Source organism: Dryobates pubescens, chromosome 2, assembly GCF_014839835.1.
Source record: "Dryobates pubescens isolate bDryPub1 chromosome 2, bDryPub1.pri, whole genome shotgun sequence".
Lineage (NCBI taxonomy): Eukaryota > Metazoa > Chordata > Aves > Piciformes > Picidae > Dryobates > Dryobates pubescens.
Genome location: NC_071613.1, coordinates 33,097,128 through 33,116,273, shown reverse-complemented (window position 1 = coordinate 33,116,273; position 19,146 = coordinate 33,097,128). Strand labels below are relative to the sequence as shown.

The 19,146-nt window shown below is 44.2% G+C and overlaps 1 protein-coding gene across 1 annotated transcript; it reads left to right on the top strand.

Annotated features, from left to right (window-relative positions):
• The first annotated feature begins 7,450 nt into the window (after positions 1 to 7,450).
• Positions 7,451 to 15,600, top strand: CDCA7 (cell division cycle associated 7). Its single transcript, XM_054174384.1, has 10 exons — positions 7,451 to 7,687; positions 9,249 to 9,371; positions 9,779 to 9,889; positions 11,418 to 11,669; positions 12,071 to 12,148; positions 12,897 to 13,082; positions 13,464 to 13,604; positions 14,008 to 14,157; positions 14,748 to 14,884; positions 15,202 to 15,600. Exons 1-10 carry the CDS (start codon positions 7,466 to 7,468, stop codon positions 15,230 to 15,232), a joined length of 1,431 nt encoding a protein of 476 aa, XP_054030359.1. The 5' UTR covers positions 7,451 to 7,465; the 3' UTR covers positions 15,233 to 15,600.
• Positions 15,601 to 19,146: the final 3,546 nt, after the last annotated feature.

Sequence of the window (19,146 nt, the reverse complement as noted above, 5' to 3'; positions counted from 1 at the left end):
TGTTCTTGGCCTTTTCACTCCAAGTTGATTTCACACAATTAAAAAAAAAAGAAAAAAGAAGAAAAGGAAAAAAAGAGGGGGGAAAAGAGTTAGGGTTTCCCAAGGTGCAAGAAGGGGGAAAAAAAAAAAAAGAAGAAACAGATAAAAGAAGCTGAACCCAAAGCAACACTTGGTACCCTCTGAAAGCCAAAAAACTGTGAATTAGAGAAGCCTTTGAACAAGGTGCTACATACCGTCTGTGCCAAACAGAGCCTGCTGGCATACAATTGTGAGTGATGCTGGAGGAGCTGCTGGCACATCACCCCCTCAGTGACCCCTATCACCATAGCCCCATCACTGAATATTCAAAAGGGCATGTAAATTCCTGGCTCCACACAAAGGCCACTCCTGGGACTATATGTAGCTCTTTTCCCTCTGATTTCCACCAGCACTAGTGAGGGCTGAGCCCCGTGGTGGATTTCCCAATACCTACCAGAATGAACTGGGACTCCCATTTCATGAGTTCAGGACAGGATCCACCAAAACCAATGGAGCAGGACTCAACTGATACCATGTGTCAGGAACTGAATCTGTGTCATTTAAGCACCTTTTACTCGGACAACAGTTAAAAGCAGGTAAAATAGTAAGGGGCTGCACATGAAGCTCTGTGGTAACAAAGCATGCTGCATTCTTGTGGCTTCAAACTAGCTGAAAGTCCATTAGTAACTCATCTTCTGGCCCTGGTTTACTGAACCTGACAACTAATTTGGGGCATGTGGACAACCCACCCTGGGATGTTTCTCCATCGCAGCTCAGTGGGAGACCGGGATTTTGTGTAGACTGGGAATCCTTCCATTTTTCACATGGGCTGGAGGATACTAGCTGACAGCAACCACACCAGAAAGCATTTGCTAGAAATGCTTGGTTTTAAAATCTGGATATGCATCTCAGGAAGCGAGATCTTGTTTCACAGTTGGGCCTGCACAAATCCTTGAAAAAAATTGCAAGAATTTGGAAGGGTGCATTTCTCTTCCACAGTAATGAGGATTATGGTGTGGTTGTACAAGCCTGGAAACAAGGCCCTACCCAGCAGATACTGTGGACAGTGGTGGCAATTCAAGATTATATCAGCTGCCTGTGGTTGATTGTCAGGATTCCTCTACTGTTTGTAAGCAATTTAATGCTGTGCCTAATTTTAATCTGCAATGTACTATCTGTCCCCATCTGTTGTATCAAAGTGTTCATTAGCATTTAAAGGAGAAGCAGATGGTATTGATCACACCTATTAAACAATCATGTAATAGAAATCTCTAGGTTAAAGCAACAGTGAGTGAACTCATAAAAACAACAACAAAAAAATCTCAGATCTAGTTTTCCATCCCATTTTTATCATTCTTAATGTGGCTACTCCCTATCTTGGTACTAATTCATAAGTCAGAAGGTGCTTACCTTTTCACTTCCCAGTACTTTATGAAGCCAAGCAATTTGTTTCCATTTTTGACTAACACACAGCTATAAGATTGTATACAGCAATGTGAAATATCAGACTGTCTTGGGCAACTCAGCAAATGCCTGCTCTTTGGAGAGGAGCCATGCTGCATTTTATTACAGATTTCTTAAAAGTCCATTAAAGTTAATCATATTTAGGTACTGATACGCCTAGGTCTGCCCATCTGCACACTGCCCTCCATACGTACCCATATCCTCAGCAGTGCTACACCCTCCCTCCACAGCTGACTCCAAGTGGCACAAAATACCATTGCTGTAAAGCAGCCTCTTGTTTTCCTGGCTCTCCTTTCTCTTGGTCTTCATGTCCCCATGCACTGATGTATGTTTAGGTTCCAGAGCCTGTGAAACTGCAGGCAGCATGTGAGTATGAGACTCTCTGGAGCAAAAAAAAACATTGCCTGGCCCTGCAAACACAGACCACTTTTCTGTTCACATTCAGGCAAGGTTCAAGGGGGTTTCCCACATGCAGCATGCTCAACAGAGCCAAGGATATTTCTGAAAGGAGGAGAGCTGCTTAGAGGACTTCTGTAGCCACGTATCTGCCTAGGTGAGGAGAGGGTGAAATGGCAGTAACCCATCTCTCAGCTCAACCTCTCACACAAGCCTGCCTTTTCCCACGGAGCCTTTGCAAGTTCACAGAAAGTGATTGTTGCAGAGGTGACAGCCCCACTGGACAGTACAAGGGGCCCCAAAATCGTAAACAACCCCAGGCTGTTTCTCCCCTAACCCCTTGTGACATGAGTAGACCATCAATCCATCCTGGGGCAGGAGAGCTGCAGAGGTCACTTTTTACGGCCTGGGCAGGAATTTCACCTAGCTCAGTGTTTGATTTGGGAGGTGCTGTAACATCTCTCTTGCAACATTTCTAGTTGTTGCTTTGGCCTCCTATTGATTTCAAAGCATACACCAAAATGTTACATCTGTGCTGTGCTCATCAGGAAGATAAATGGAAGTTATGCTCAGTGAGGGGAGATGGGGTGGCCATTCCTTTTCACTGGGGAACCTGGCTGCTGGAGTTTCAGCCTGTGCAACTGCTGCCACAGTGCAGTACCTCTGTGTTAGAGAGGAACCTAGCTCTACTGGGTGGGATGGGATGTCCACAGGTCCTGGTCATCACGTGCTGATGCTGCTGAGACCTTACTGCAGCAGGGGAGACGCAAGTTCCTGTCTGTGTGCTGGTCTACACCCAGTTTTCATTGATGCCATACCAGTAGACAAAACCCTGCATGCTCCCAGGAGCGGTTTGCAGTGCTAGCATTCATGGTGTTGCTGCTGGTTAATTATTTCTGTAAAATGCTAGAGAAAGCAAACCCAGTTCCTGTTCAGCTGGGAGGGGAGAATACACATTCACACCTCTCCCTGGTGCTGCCACTGCTAATGCCCCATGAGAACCTGCTTCCTAGTTGGCATTGGTGTGAAACAGGGATGCGTGCTTTTGGACACAGTTTACTTTTTAAAGAAAATATTTGCTACTGCACTTTTGCTCTTTCTAACCTCCTCCCACTATTTCCTAGCAATTGGCCCCATGTGACAGCAATGCCATCCTCCCTGGGCACACAGAAAAACCTTATATGCTGACCACTATCTGGAAGCTTGCTGATTTGTTTTAAGGAGCAGAAGTTGCCCAAACCCTCTGTGTCCCACTTCTCTCCTCACTCTGAGCAACAGCCTCTGTCTGGGGCACCTCTCACCACTGTCTTCTCCAGCTCAGCTGCTGAGCATCAAACCCTCAGTCAGTGTTAAGACCTTCTATAAACTTGCTGCCAACAATACTGGACCATGCATCAAAGATAAGCACTTGATTTTTATTTTTTTTGGATTGCACTAGAGAATGCACTTTGTCCTAATGATTATTATTATTGTCACTTGAGGTTGGGAAAGAGGGGCAGTTGCTTTTGTCATTGTGGAAAACCCCCAAACCAAGAGACCTCCTGACACCTTGCATCACTAAAATAGAAAAAAACCCAGAAGTGTCTCTGAAAATTACATCTGGCAGAATGTATCCTTGTATGTGTCCACCACAAAAGGGTTTTTACATAATTTCCTTATCTAACTAAGTGCTAAAGCTTAGCAGTTGAAGCCAGTTTGTTGCAAAAAGTTAGAGGTTATAGAGGGGAAGTCTATCATGGCAATAACACTAATAAGGGTCTGCCAAGCTCATATTTGAGTACATGTAAATACCGAGCATTTGTGATGAGCATCTCAGAGGACAGAGGAATGGCACTAGGAGGCAAAGCAGCCTGGGGCGGCTCAGAGCCAGGGGTAAAGCCTGTGGCCCCTCTCTGCAGCTCCCACCCAGGCACCACCTACACTTCCCCAAGCCACATCCCACTGTTCCCAAGCTCATCACCCACCTGCCCTCAGGATTGATGCCTCCCTCTAGAAGCTTCATTTAGGTGGTTTCACAAGTGCTGCTGAACTGCAGACATGAAAACTGTGCTATGTAAAATTAAAAGGCTTCATATACCTGGTGCTCAACAAGCAGTAAGCAAGCTAAGCAAAGCAAGGAATTCATGCAGTATTTCCCATTGGCAGGCAACTGTTCAGCCATCTCCAGGAAAGCAGAGCTCACATGTAATGGTCACTTGAGAAGACAAATGCCATCACTCTAAACATTCCCCTTTTTTCTCCCAGGTTTATATGCTGAGCATGACATCATATGGTATGGAATATCCCTCTGGTCATCTGTGATCAGCTGTCTCAGCTGTGTCCCCTCCCAATTCTTTGTGCACCCCCTGGCCCACTGACTGGTAAGGTGGTGCAGAAAGCAGAAAAGGCCTTAACACTGTGCAAGCATTGCTCAGCAGTAACTAAAACATCCCTATGTTATCCACACTGCTTTTAGCACAAATCCAAAACATAGCCCCATACTAGCTACTATGAAGAAAATTAACTCTATCCCAGCCAAAACCAGCACACCCCCTTATTATGTTTTGTACAGTAGTGTTAGCCACTGGAGGGGGACATGAACAAATACATATGCTTGATCAGATCTTTTGCAGAAACACACCTTTCAAGAGCGAGAAAAACAATTAGTGTGGGTTATAGGTTACCGATTTACAATTTACATCATAAATCAATGTCTGATTATTTTAATGCAAAATGTTTTTAGCTTCATTTTATTGCATGAACCGTTTCAATAACACACTATAATTTCCTCAGATGAAGAGGTGATTGGACAGCTCTTACAGAAATTTTTAATTACTGTCATTAGTGGCTGCAATCTTATTCTTTTCTGTGGAGCTAAGATATGTGCTACTGCATTGTGCTGCAGGTACTCTGTGGGCATAAGAATCCAAACTCTCTCTTTCCTCTGAAATGCCTGCACTTAAAAAACTGCCAAAGTGCAAGTAATTATAGCACTGCACAAACATGCTGGTTTAGGCAAGTAGAAATGTGTTGCCTTGGTATTAAAAAAAAACAACCAACAGTCAACTGGAGCATAAAGTGCATTGTCCACAGTTAAGACAGGAAGCACGTAGCAGATCCAGGGATGGAGCAGCAGGAATCACTGCTGTGTTGCAATGCCAACAGCCAGAATCTGCAGAGTGACATAGGCGGCAGCGCTTGTTCTTCCTCCCTGCAGACCAAAGGTCACATTACTGTTTTTGACAATGGAGCTATTGTTGGAGGTCCACATTCATGCTACTGCTTGAAGCTTCTAATATGTAAACAACTTTGATTCCCACAGATGGATGCAGAAAGCGTTGCAAGCTCAATCTACTGCACACCCCTCTACATTATCAGCTGATTCTCTTAGCAGGTCTTCTAAAGGCTGCTACCATGTACTAACAACTCACTTCAAGGAGTGGCTGGACAGGCAGGACCCAGACTGGGAGATCAAAGAGGCAGGGATGGTTTCTTCCACTCACGTTTTCCTGATCTAAGTTAAATGTGGCTGAAAATGTGCTGCTTCCTTGGATTCAGCCTTCCATTTACTCACCTGTAGTAAATAGCTAGATGTAGGACAGTGGTGCTGGCTATGTCTCCACAAACATTAAGAAACTTTTTCAATCATGGTAATGCCAATTTGGAAAGTTTGTTCTATCAACCCACCAAGGGCATCTGGGCCCTGCAGAATGGAACAGAGACATAAATGGCATGAAGATGGAAACAGGAGAAATGACAGCAGTACAGGTCACGAGAGCCATCTCATGAGCTACATACCTTCATTTTCTGGTACCCTGCACTGTACCATAGAAGAGAAGCCTCTGCCCTCCACATACTCCCCATGTATCCTTTCCCTGTCCTGCCCCTTTCTCTCCAGTCCTCTGTAAAAGATGTGAGCTGACATGCACAATTTTCAATAAAGTAATTTTTTTTTTCACATAGTAAGAGAAAAGAAGCTGAAAATACAGGTCACAAAATGTCCTGTGTCCAGTTTCCTGCTCTGGGGTATTAATTTTAAAGCCACTTGATTTTGAAGTTCTTTGAAGAATGCTGTTTCCATTAAGCATTAAATGGAAAAGTAGCTGCAGTCTGAAGTTCGAATTCAGCTAGATCCATCAGTACTCCATAACATTTCACATGATGCTTTTAAAAACTGTGAAGGTTGGCCACTTTTCTAGTAATATCCTGATAATCAGAAGTCAAGATGTTTGGGGCTGTTGCTGCTGAGAAACTGGATCTCTTCTTCCATGTAAGTAAACTAGCATTTGTGGTTTGTTTTCTGAAAGACATAAAATTACATCAAAATTCAAGAAACATTCACTGTTTCCAGTCTTGGTTGGAAACCATCTGGGTGGAATCCTCCACTGCTGTGGATTAGAAAGAATTGAATGTGGTCTGGTCTCTGGAGAATCATGTTTAGTTCACATGCTTTTGTGCGTGCACTGAGAAGCCAGTGGTGCAGGTAGGTATGTAATTATGGGCTTATTTTAAATGGAGATTCTTTTACAAGACAGATTGCAGCACATGCAGGAAGAACAATGCCCACAGAAAACCAAAAACCTCCACAAAGGCTCTTGTACTCTATTGTGCTGTAGCCTATTCAGAATCTTAGAGATGATTCCTGGTTTGCTTTACACAGATGCAGGTTTGCTGTGGGCTGCACGTGTGCAGGGCCTCCTTCCCTTGTGCTGACAGCAATGGGGACTTCGCCTGCTGTAGGCAAGGCACCTGAAAATGTTCATCAGCTACAGTTGCACTGGTATTGAACCCTGATGGAGGATTACAGGGAACAACGGGGCCACAAACTACACACATCTTAAGGGCTACTCCTGTTAATGCTGCCAAATGCTGGTCTCACAGCTGTTACTTTACTGTTTAACAGCTGCATTTGATTTCATGCAGTGTTACCAAAGTCACATAAAATGGTTTACAACCACTAATGATCCACTTTCGTCTAGCCTCTCTTCAGGAACGATTTTGTTTGCGAAGGGCAGCACAGTCAACCCACTTGTAACACTCCTGTACTCCCGGGGGAGCACAGGCAGCCGCGGAGGGGGCGCGGGGGGGTACCCGCAGTCTCACTCCCAATGCCGAGTTGTGCTCCTGGTGTCCCGGCAAAGATGAACCCCACTTACTGGAGCAATAGGGGGAAAGTCCACATTCTTGAGTGGGTTTTCGAGCGACCTGCTCTTTCCCTATCCTGCCTGGCAGCCCCGTGTTCTGCAAGACCACTCGAGGTGCCCCGGGGGGCAGCTGTGTCACAGACCCGTGTCTTTCGCGAACCCCCGCTGGACATGAGCGGGTGTCGGTTTTTACGCCAGAGTGCTGGCCACGGACGCAGGCTTTGCACGTAAAAGCACCAACCCTGTAACACCGAGCTGCAGCCACTGGGCCTCCTCCGTCTCCTCCCCGGCTCATACTCCCCGCAACCCCTCCTCTCTAGCATGCGACTCCTGTGGCGCTCCGGCCGGCAGCTTTTCGCGCCACAGTGCCAGGCCCTTGCAGTTCCACAAACCCCTCACTGCCAACAGAAAAAAACAAAATAGGGCTCGCGTATGTCCCCTCCTGGGGCGCCTCGAGATAACTAATGGAGTCCTCAGCAGAGATATGCAGACGACTGTGGGGTGGGCACGCTGAGTACCCGATCCTGAGGGGGTGTCAGATGCATCTGCCAGGACGTGGGCGCCAACGCGGGAAAGGCGCCGCCGGGCCCCGCCCCGCCCCCCTCAGTCCCAGCCACTTTGGCGCGAACCTTCAGTTCGCCGGGGCTCGCCACGCCGCCGCCAGCATGGCTCCGTCGCGCCCGCAGGTGAGCGGTGCTCGCAGCGGGGGGGCGGCTCGCCCGGCTCGCGACATGGCTGCGGGTCGCTGCTGTTGCTGGAGGTGGGGCGGGAGGGTCTGTGCTGCTCGTTACCTCGCTCTCCAGAGAGAAGTGGAGCTGTGGGGAGGCTGGAGAGGTCGAGCAGGGGGAGTCTTTGGCCTGAGGCTCGCAGGGTAGCCCGGGGAAGGCGACGTGGGAACAGCGCTGCCATGCAGGCCGGCAGTCCCGGGCCTCCTGCGCCGCCACTGTGCTGGGGCTCCCCGGGTCCGGCGGTGCCCTCGCCCTCCTGCCCGACGTGGAGGGCTTGGCTTCGGCGCCACACTTGGCCGGGGGCAGGGGGCCTGGCACCAGCCTCCCAGCGCCCCGCCTACTGCCCCCCCGCCGCCCTGCTGCCCCCCTGCGGCCGGGGCGCGCGGGGGGGAGGGGGGGGCGCGCGCGAGGCGGGAGACACCATCTTGGCGGGAGCGAGAGGCCCCGCGCGCCGTCAGCGACCCTGGCTGAGGAGCTGCGCCCGAGACGGGAAATTGAGCGTCGGTGGTGATCACAGGTCACTTGGCCTGGGCTTCATAGCGCAGGCCGGCCCCGTGCGGGACACCCTTCGGGGCAGCTCGGCCTGCTGCGGTAGAGTTTCTCCGTCTAGGGTCCTCCTCAGCCCCCCGGCGAAGGGCGACACCAGAAACGTTCCCTTTTGTGTCTAAGGACACATGAGTGCCGGGGCCGGGCCGGCAAGCTCTTTGCTTCTCCTCAGCACCAGCGAAGGCTGAAGCGTGGGCAAGCTTCAGGGGTGCTGCTCCAGCGAAAAGAAGCGTGCAGAATGGTGTTGGGGGGAGGACGGAGGTCTTTAAATTGTCCTGGCTAATTTAAACTGGTTATAAAACGCGGTTGGCTGGGCCTGTGAACTCGGAAGAGTCAAGAGTGCTTGACACGGGCATCGTCAAAGTGTGGGTGCAGCAGCCTTGGCCTTCGTGTTGCTGCCACTCTGGGGAGGTAAAATGGGTCATTACCAGAAACATTCTCTGGGAAATGAAAACCTGAAACCCATCAAAAAAGTATTTCAGCCCAGTGACAAAACAGCAAGCTGTTGTGCCTAGAACAGTTGTTTCTATGGATATGATCCATAGTGCTTCCTTAACAACATTATATTTAGAGTTTGCCTCAAATGAGAAGTAAGTAATAAATCAAAGTGTACTTACAGGTACTCTTTGTGTACCTGTAATTCTTTTTCCAGCATTGCCTAGAACGAGTAGGGAGAGCTATACATTTTGTGTCTGTTTCCACTTGGCTGTGTGTATAAAAGAATTCTTTCTAAATACGCCAAACAAACCTCACCTATAACAGTGATCAGAAATGTATAAAAGCAGAAAGTCTTCCCCTTTTTTAACTTCAGTAATTTATTTTGAAGCTGATGGTGATTCTTCTGCCTTGTAGTCAAGGCTGTTGAACACCCTAGAATGCTCAGGCCTCCTAAACTTTGATTTAAGAATGTTCTTAAAAGCTAGGATGCTATAGTAGGTCTCCTTTATTAAGTGCTGCCATTGTCCTTTTACAGCGCCGTTGCTCAGGAAGGGAAAACTTAAGAGCATTCCGAAATACTAAACTGATTCCCATGGAAACATCCTCATCCTCTGATGACAGTTGTGACAGTTTTGGTTCTGATAATTTTGCAAACACAGTAAGTACAGTACAAGAACAAATAAAACTTGAATGTGCAGTGATAGAAAAGCTTGCAAAAATTGTAAAGCTTGTAAATGTTTTGTGCACAATTAAAACTGCTTTGCTTTGCTTACATTTTTGTCTGGTACTTACAAATGTGTGTTATATGCTGTAATTTCGTTTCCCTCATCACTTGTGCTTCTAGGTGGTAATTGTTGGAAACAGATTAGCTATTTATTTTAGCCTTTGAAATGTCACCTAACCTAACACGCCTGATAATTTGCAACTGCAGTTCTGAAACCTCTTGTTAAATGCATAACTGTTTGGGTTATTTCTTTATTTAAAAAGCTGTTTGCTTATACTGCACTTGTAATTGTGAATCATTTTCTATGCAACTTCAGTTAAAGGATATTCTATTCTTCATAGAAATGCAAACTGAGGACAGATATTAAAGAAGAACTGGCAAAAATTTTTCATGAAGCTTCTGATGACGAATCCTTCTGTGGCTTTTCAGAAAATGAGATTCAAGATGCATTGGTAAGACAGTTGATTTTAGTTTGCAATTTTACACATTCTTTAATTGGAAAATGATAGCAGCTTCATCTTTAAAGCTAAATGTTAGAAAGAACCAGCATTTAATTTAATGTACAACCTAAGTAGCCGTAGTTTAATTTTCTTGCATAAAAATCTCCCAAGCTTCTGACCATTGCATGTTCAGAATAAAATCTGCCATATGGATTTTGAAATATAATAGCTCTTAAATCTGTGCTTGCTGGATATTACTGTGTTTGACTCTGCCATGTTTTCCTCAATGTGAAGTGTTATGGTAGCCCATGCAATCTAGGAAATCTGAGACAAACTCCAGTGTATATTGGCATGGGTTCAGGCCTGCATTGTTGACTGTCACAGAAAATGCTGTACTTTAGCAGTAGATAGCGATAAGTGGTGACACCTGGCTTTCTTCTTTTCCTTAACATCAGTGCAAGAGCAGTTTTATTGCTTAAAAAGACTAGCAGTTAGTATTTAGTAGGGAAAACAAGAAATAGTACCATATTTGGCTTAAGAATATGCTGAGGAATGACTAGAAAAAAAATACATTGGATGTGAAGAGGACATGTCTGAGATTCCTAATAACAGTAAAGAGAATAAACAGGAGACAAGTCTGGAATGTACATATATAAGAAAAAAGGAATCAATAACTACACAAAATGGGCAGCCAGGACAACATGCCTGGTTTCACAAAGCTCTGTGCAAATCAGTATTGCCATTTGAGACTCACGAATATGAAGTGGGAAGCCTGTTAAGGACCTTACTGTGTAAACCTAGAAGTCAAACGCTATTGCAAAATGGGCTTTTAACTGAAGAAACTAATTTCTGTCCTCACAGAACCCTTGTTTCTTACAAAAGTTGAATGCAAGACATCAGAATTTAAAGATAAAATACTGGGATTAATTAATTGGCTGTAGAAGAAAGTTTTCACTTGATGTCGTTGATACTGCAAGATGACTGTTCTTGACAGCTTATAAACTTGAGTTTGATCCTGTACTGTGTAGTATTTTTTATGCCCAAATAGAGTATGTTGCTAAATCAAGCCCTTTAAAGGCAATTGCCTTTCTCACACACAAACTGTGTTTGCTATTAGAGCTGCAGGTGACAGGTAAGACTGCTGTGACTGAAATCAAGCTCCTTTTTCTGATGTGTTTTGGCAGCACAGTGTTGTTCTCCCTGAGGATGTGTTTTGGTTTTGTTGTTTGCTGGGGGTTGTTTTGTTTTGTTTTTTCTTTTTCAAGTCCTCAAGCCCCCTTCGCCTCTTCCCTCACACCCTCCAAAGATGAAACCAACCAAACAAAAAAGAAAAAAAAAAAACCAAAACACCAAAACCAAATGGTGAAACACAAACACACGCCAAAAAACCCACTACATAGCACTGGGACTGGAGATACAGATGTCTAGATTTCAGCCAGATAATCTTCTTAAGCACTCTCAAACAAAATATTCTCAAACTGTATTTAATTGCAGAACAACTAACTTGAATTCATGTGCTTTCGTTCTGGTTTGTTGACAGAAATTGGAATCAGATTCAGAAGAGAATGATGAAAGTGCTGCAAGTGAGGTGGCTCAGAGAAGGCAGAAATGCTCTGTTCCTCTAAAAGTAGTCATGCAGTTTACACCTCGAAGATCAGAGAGGAGAAAGTGTGAGGTGGAACCTCTTCCTGAACAGCAGATGCCCACTCCAGATTCAGACTCTGATTCTGAAGAAAATGGTGCCATGTTTTTAGAAAAAAGAGCTTTAAACATAAAAGAAAACAAAGCAATGGCAAGTACTCAATTCCTCCCTGGATGCCCTCCCTCCCACTTCTCCACCCCCTTGACTCTTAGGGGTCCTTTTTCGTTGTTCAGATTAACTCTAATGAGAATTATGTGAATGCGTGAAGTGGAATTTACATTCCTAATATTTAAGTCTGATACTTTATGTCCACTGGCATGTGAAAATCCATAGGCTAAGTACTTCAGTAGCCTAAAGAATAGGGCTTCAACATAATAAGTTTGAGCATTTTCAAATTACTTGCACTAAAATGTAAATGGACATAAAAGTTGAAGAGTGACTGCATTGCCTTTAAATAATTGTACTTCAAACCAATTGCCCTAATCTAATAGTCTGTAATAGCACATAAACACCCTTTTAAGGCTCTGCTTCCTTTTTCTTTCCCTTGTTAGCTTGCAAAACTAATGGCTGAGTTGCAAAATGTTTCTGGTATCTTTGATGGAAGAAAATCGTTGCCAACTGTGAGTCATGTAAGTATGAATGTACTACATTGGCCTTCAGATTTCTGAGATTCAAATTCTGACATTACAAATGGGAATTGCCATTAAAGAAATTAGTAAGACATGTAAATCGAAGTCCAGTTCAGAATTTTGTTGCTTCCTAAAACAGGCATCCTCACTGTGCATTTGCAACTGCATAAAGCAGAACAGATTAATTCACGAGGGCTAGATGTTTTAGCCCCCCAGGCCAATAAAACTAAACAGTGTGCTGTGTAAATACAAATTTAAACAAAGGCTGGAGGTAAGAGGAGTATCTCAGACTTTGAAGGTCAAGCCTGAATATTCCACAAGTTTGGAACCTTAAAAAAACCCTGATACTTGTTGTATCTAGGTCAGCAGTTAAGAAGGCTGGATTGTGCATCATCAGTGTAAAGAACTTTACTGCTAATTTACCTGTAACGTGTGAAGATGGGAATGATACTTAAAGTTGTAACCCTTTACAAACTGGTTCTGCTGCTTGCATGGGGCAGTTACTGTATGTTACTACCTTAATGTACACAGATTTGCTTTTCAGTATTTATTTGTAGCTAGTAGGATGCCCAAGATGAATTTCCCTAAAGTGTTTTTACCTTGTGTTTTCTGTCTGGGATAGACTGGGGCAACTTCATCATTCTCAAAGACAGAAAGGGGGCATGTCTTTAGTGGGGAACAGTCATAGTATGGACAGGAGCTGTCTGGGTTTTCATCTGTTTCATTAGAAACATTTAAACTTTTCCAGGGACCAAAGCGACTTCCAAGGCATTCATTACCCAGAAGTGCTTTGAGGAGGAACCCAGACAGAAGTTCACGGCCTCACACAAGATCTAGGTCCCTAATTGAAGGTCCTCCTACACCTTTACCAGTAGAGGAAGACGACCGGTACATCTTGGTGAGAAGAAGAAAGATGTCTGATGAATACCCAGAGGTATGTTGAGTTTCTTGTTTTCCTTTTGCAGGGTTGGGTTTTCTTGGTTTTTGATGTTTAAAACCCTTCAAGAAAAGAGCAATTCATACGGAGCTGAGTATGCCATAGCCTGGGAAGTATAGGAAAAGAACATTTTCCCTGCCTTTTCCTTGATAAGTCACTTCTTGCATTCCAGCAGGAATTAAGCAAGATCCAGTAGTGTTTCTGCACCTTGAAGTGAAGGTGCTAAAGCTGTATCCATATTATTTGCCTTCAGACAGATCTGTTCTCTGTTGTTTAAATACACAATAGGTATTTGAGAGTTGGGCATTGCTTTGAAGATCCTACTTGTTTATGTAGAGGTTTTACTTGAACTAATAAAGTATTGCCTTCACTCTTCAGCATGAAGCCCGAACTCCCAGGAGGGGTCACCGTGGTGCCATGGCTTTTCCACACGTTGTGCGCCCAGTTGAGGAGATAACAACAGAAGAGCTGAATAATATTTGTGGATCTGCTAGAGATAAAGTGTATAACAGGGCCACAGTAAGTATATACCAACTTTGTGAAATGTGTACTTTGGGAAGTAATTTTCTTGCTATTCCCTCTACCTGGTTTAGCATCAAATAGATTCGATTCCCTGTCAGCCCCCTCTCTGAGAGGAAGGAAGTGATTGTTGGGAGAAGTGTGCCTGAGATCTTGAAATGTCATCTCCTGTCTTCTCCTGAGTTTATAGAAAAGCCTTTACCAAGCCATTTAGCTTCCTTTCACCCTGGAGCAACTGTAGAACCTAGATGGTACCAACCAAGGAAAAAGCTTAATTAAAAGTCTTGCTTCAATCTTGCAAGGTGGCTTTCTGTTTCAGGATAGGCGTGCTAGCTGTCAAAAAGCTTGCTCATTAAGTGCTCTATTCCCCTAACTAAAGAGCCATCTTCAATCCCTGTTCTAGGGATCCACCTGTCATCAGTGTCGCCAAAAAACCATAGACACCAAGACGAACTGCCGTAACCCTGACTGCATAGGCGTACGGGGGCAGTTCTGTGGGCCCTGCCTCCGCAATAGGTACGGGGAAGATGTCCGAACGGCATTGCTGGATCCGGTAAGACACTTCAGAGTTTGACTGACTTGTGCTTATCTTGAGCAGAGAGATACATTGGTTGTTCATAGCAGAAGAGTTTTAGCAGGAGAACTGCTTACATGGCCTGTAGTACATAACGCAGTCCTGGTTTGACTCAAACTGAATTGCAGACTGTTATGTTTTGTAGAAGGTGTTGCAGTTACTACTTCTGTAGCTCTGTTTGCCTGACTAACCTACAAGAACAGAGCAGCTGCCAAAACGTTTTTGTGTTTTAAACACAAGAATAGTGTTTTCATTTGCCTTACATTAGTGCTTAATGCCCTATGGAAAGGAACTGTAATGTGGATGGACAAAGTGCTGGTATTGTGGGCTGTGGAAGTGGTGTGGGAATTGGGAGCAGAGTGCTTCCTGTGGCTATGTGTGAGGCAGGCAAAGGAGACTTTAATCTCTCAGACTGAAGAATATGTACTCGTGCTCTGATTCAGGCAGCTTCCACAGCACTGATACTCACTGCAGAACTCAGTGTGGGGCAGGGCTCTCTTTGAATTTGAGGGTGTGAATCATGTCTGGTGTGTCAGTTTATTAAAAGGCATGTTGGCTCTTTTATCTAGACCTGGAGGTGCCCACCATGTCGTGGAATTTGCAACTGTAGTTTCTGCCGACAGCGAGATGGCCGATGTGCTACAGGTGTCCTGGTCTATCTGGCCAAGTACCATGGCTATGACAATGTCCATGCCTACTTGAAAAGGTAAGTATGCCATCGTGTTAGTGACATGGCTCTGCTCTAAATGGGATAAGCAGCTCAAAACTAGGAGAGGAGAGATCTCCACATGCCAGTTTGTCAGGTAAATCTCAAGATGAGTCCATGCTGCCTTTTGAGTCTGAAATTTTGCCATGTGATTTTTCTGACATGTTGGTTCTTACCCAAAACAAGTGGCATATCCATTCTTGTCTTTTGGCTCTCAACTTCAGCTATATTTATCGTCAGGGCTTCCACTAATTTGTCTTAAAGAATTTCCAAACTGTTTTGCTACAAGCTAACTCATGTTTCTGCTTGTCTTTCAGTCTGAAACAAGAACTTGGAATGGAAGACTGAAGCTGTGACTGCCTTGAAATTACATACTCTTTCACCAGTGTCATACTGCCTACAGTGAATTGCTTAATCAAATGAAATTACAAAGCTAGTGCCTTCTTTCTCTCCCCTCTTGGGTGAAAAAAGGATAGGGAATTGTCAGTTACCTCAGTGCAAATCACATTTGGAAAAACTGTTTAATAGTCTTTGTGCACAGGTCATTGTTTTCTTGTTAAAAACTGCAAATCAGATAGCACCAGGCCTTGCTTTCATGCCAGTAACGGTGGGGTGTTTGTTTTGTTTTGTTTTGAAATTCTTCCTGAAAGGAGATGGGGCTTTAAGCCATTATTTTTACGCAGTGATTAGTGCTGCAGATTTATTTATGCTTTCAAGCTGATCACAAAAAGATACTGATACTCTGACACTTCAGGGCACTGTTGCCCACAGAGCCAAGCAGTGAAGGATATGTGCTTCAGGCCAGCTTCTGCTGCAATACAGATCTTAACATAAAGGATCAAATAGAAGCTAAGAATTCTCTAAAACAACACCACATGCTTAAGTTCAAACTGGAAGCCCTAAAAATTGCAGCTGAGCAGTCTCCAAGCACTAATACTTGGTTTTATAGAGTACTCAAAGTGCATATTGGCCATTTTAAGGGTGATTATCTGAGTAACTTAAAAACTGCAGCAGAAGCAGCTGGAAGTGGCCCTTTGTATTTTTGCTTAGATGAGGCCAGTACTGAAAGCTTCCATGGCACCAACACTAGCATTGCCTGGTGATAACCGTGATAAGAACATACTGGTGGTATACACCATGGAGTGACAACTGTCTAAACCAGAATACCCTTAGTTAAGTTACTGTTTCTGTGGGTTCTTTTATTGCCTGCTCTTCCTGCAGTTGAAGAACTGCTGCACTGGTCCTGGGGTAGAGGGATGCCTCCAGGCCAGGATTTGAGCTAAGTAGAAGGATAGTTGTTTGTGTGGCTGTTGGCCAACCGCCAGTGGACGAAAGATGGTATCTTGAATTTCCTTATTGGAAAAAGGGACAGTGACAAATAATCACTAGAATTGGAAGCCTGGATTTTTTTGTCTCTGTAAAACCTAAAAAGCAAGGATTTAGTAAGCTACAGTTCAGCTTAAAGTGAGTGAATTCCAATTGCATAGAGCAGCATAAACGTAAATCTGTAACATTCTTAAGAGACACCCTGGCTATAATATCAGATGGGGAAGAATGATTGCCTCATCAAAAAGGCTTTTAAAAATAAATAAGAAGGGGGATGTAATGGGTTGCATACAGTTTGTGAATGCTTATAAAAAGTGGTTAGTGCTGCAGTCTGTAGCTGGCTCCACATGACTGTAGAAGGTTATTTTGCTTGATGTTGTTAATGAAACGTGAGTACAGCAAAACCAGCTGAAGAATTCTACTGTGTGGATGGGTTCTTTTGTACATGGTGGTGTAGAAGAGGAGGTGCCATGAAATTGCATCAGGGTAACCACAAAGTGTACAAGTGCCATTTCAGTCGTGGAGACTACTGTATAAGGTTTGGAATGCAATGTCAGTAACATACAGTTGAATAGTAGAAGAATCAGCTTGCTTTTATTGAGCGCTAGAACAAAACAGGGTTAGGCTTTTCTGCTTGCACAGTATTTGCACTGTGTGTATACATAATCTACAGTTTACACCTTTCTGGGAGTTACATCGGGGGGGAGGAGGAGAAAGGAATTTAGAAACAAAAGAGATTTATGTCTCAGACTTGCAGTTTCATAAATCATCTGTCCTAGTGAAAATCTCCTGTCCTCTTTGGTTTTATAGTGTGAAAGCTGTGCAAGGAGCTCTAGAAATACATGTTCTGACACATAAGAGCAATTTTTTCTTCCAGTTGCTGGGCTTGCCTTCTGATTCCCTTCCAGAGTGTGAAGAGACTGTATGAAAAGCAAACCCTTGTGTCGTATCACTAAGACTGCTGTATTTACTCAGATCTACTATGTTCTGTACAAAGTTTACTTCTAAAATAAAAAATTTGGGCTTTAGAATTTTTGCCTTTTTTTAAAGATTATTAGAGCTTTTACCACCTTTCAGGTAAACTTTTGCTATGAAGTAAAGGAGTCAGCTGCTCCCATCATACCTTGGGGAGCAGTGGGACTAGGACATCTTTCCAGCCCTGTGTCTCTGAATCAGGCTTTCTCTGATACTCTTGCTGCTTGAATTGAGTTGTTTGGTACCTGATGACTGAGGGTAGAAATACATGAGTGCTGAGTTCAGGGCAGATACAAACAAATTCCTAAGTAACTTGTGAGCTCTCTGCTCAAGCAGAGAATATTGCCTGGGGGGCCTTGACTGCAAGCAGACAGTACCAAAGACTGTCTTGTGCTTGTTTGCATCAGTGTGGCTGGGTCTAGAGAGAGGATTCACAGGAGACTGGCAGATCATATACAGCCAGCCTGTAGTGAGAGGAAGGAATAATCAGTCAGGGTTGCAAGGGACCGCAAGGGACCACAAGGGTCATCTAGTTCCAACCCCCCTGCCATGGGCAGGGACACCTCACACTAGCGCAGGCTGGCCAGAGCCTCATCCAGCCTGGTCTTAATCACTTCCAGGGATAGGGCCTCAACCACCTCCCTGGACAACCCATTCCAGGGCTTCACCACTCTCACGGTGAAGAACTTCTTCCTCACGTCCCGTCTGAATCCCCCCACCTCCAGCTTCATTCCATTCCCCCTAGTCCTATCACTACCTGATAGCCTAAGGAGTTCCTCCCCAGCCTTCTTGTAGGCCCCCTTCAGATACTGGAAGGCCACAATAAGGTCACCTTGGAGCCTTCTTTTCTTCAGACTGAACAGCCCCAACTCTTTCAGTCTGTCCTCATAGGAAGTGATCAAGCAGAGTGATAGAGCTGTTCCCAGTACTATATTGGTAAAAACCTTGTGTCACCTAAAAGCATTCAGGTGTGATACCTTTCAACACATTGATGGTGGTGTAACAATAACATTTGTAGTTGTGTGGTATGTTTGTTGTCCTTTTTCCCCAAGTCTGTACCACAGATACTTAAGTGCTGTTGATACTAACTTGACAAATAGTTAAAAACTCAATGGCTTATCCCTACAGCAAATGGGCAGCAATTCATAAAACATCATGAGGTAAAGAGCCTAACTCTGTCAGATACAGAATATCACAGAAGAATGAAGCTCATGTGTGATGTAGAATGACTTAATTTATTATTGAAGAAGGTTTTATGAGTTGATACTCCCTTACTGCTCTCAACTTTAGGGCCAGGTGATCTTGTGCTTATTGTATTGGAAAGACTTAATAGGCAAATGACACTCTTAATTTCCTTGAACCTTTGCTCCCTGTGATGGGAAGTGGATGGGAAGGGCATTTGTGGCTATGTAATAGTCTGAGGTGACTGCCGGAAGGGTCACTGATAGCTTCTTTTTTGTTGGTTGGTTTGGGGTGGTGGTGTTGTTTTTAAGTTAAATATGCAAATAAAACCCCAAGCTTGCCTACTCAGTAAATTTTTCAGTACAGTGGTAGTGTATCTACTGATGGAATTGTCCAAAACTTCCTTACTATCAGAAGATTCTCTTAAGTGTATATTGTTGTTTCTTCTCTTGTCTCAGTTGCTTTTTAATCAAGCCAGATGTTGAAGCATTAAGTCTCATCAAATCCTGACATATTGTTGTCTTCCTTACCTATTAAGCAAACTAATTTTTTTCATTATATTTAAGTTAATAGCACTGGAGTGTTTCACAGGCTGATTGGCTAGCACACGCTGTACATTCCAGAGCAACACACTCAGCTGCTTAGCCAGTTACATTAGTGTAGGGAGCTGTAATGGAAATTCTAAAAATAGGCATTAGCTTGGGAGCCTATTCCCTCTCCCTTCCTAGCCTCCTGGGCTTATGTACCTTTATTTTGTCTGCCAGAAACCTAAAAGTGTA

Coding starts and splice junctions, on each gene's coding strand:
- CDCA7 (XM_054174384.1), top strand. CDS start 7,466: ATGGAGTCCTCAGCAGAGATATGCAGACGACTGTGGGGTGGGCACGCT. Junction 7,688..9,248: donor TGGCTCCGTCGCGCCCGCAG/GTGAGCGGTGCT, acceptor GTCCTTTTACAG/CGCCGTTGCTCAGGAAGGGA. Junction 11,670..12,070: donor TAAAAGAAAACAAAGCAATG/GCAAGTACTCAA, acceptor TTCCCTTGTTAG/CTTGCAAAACTAATGGCTGA.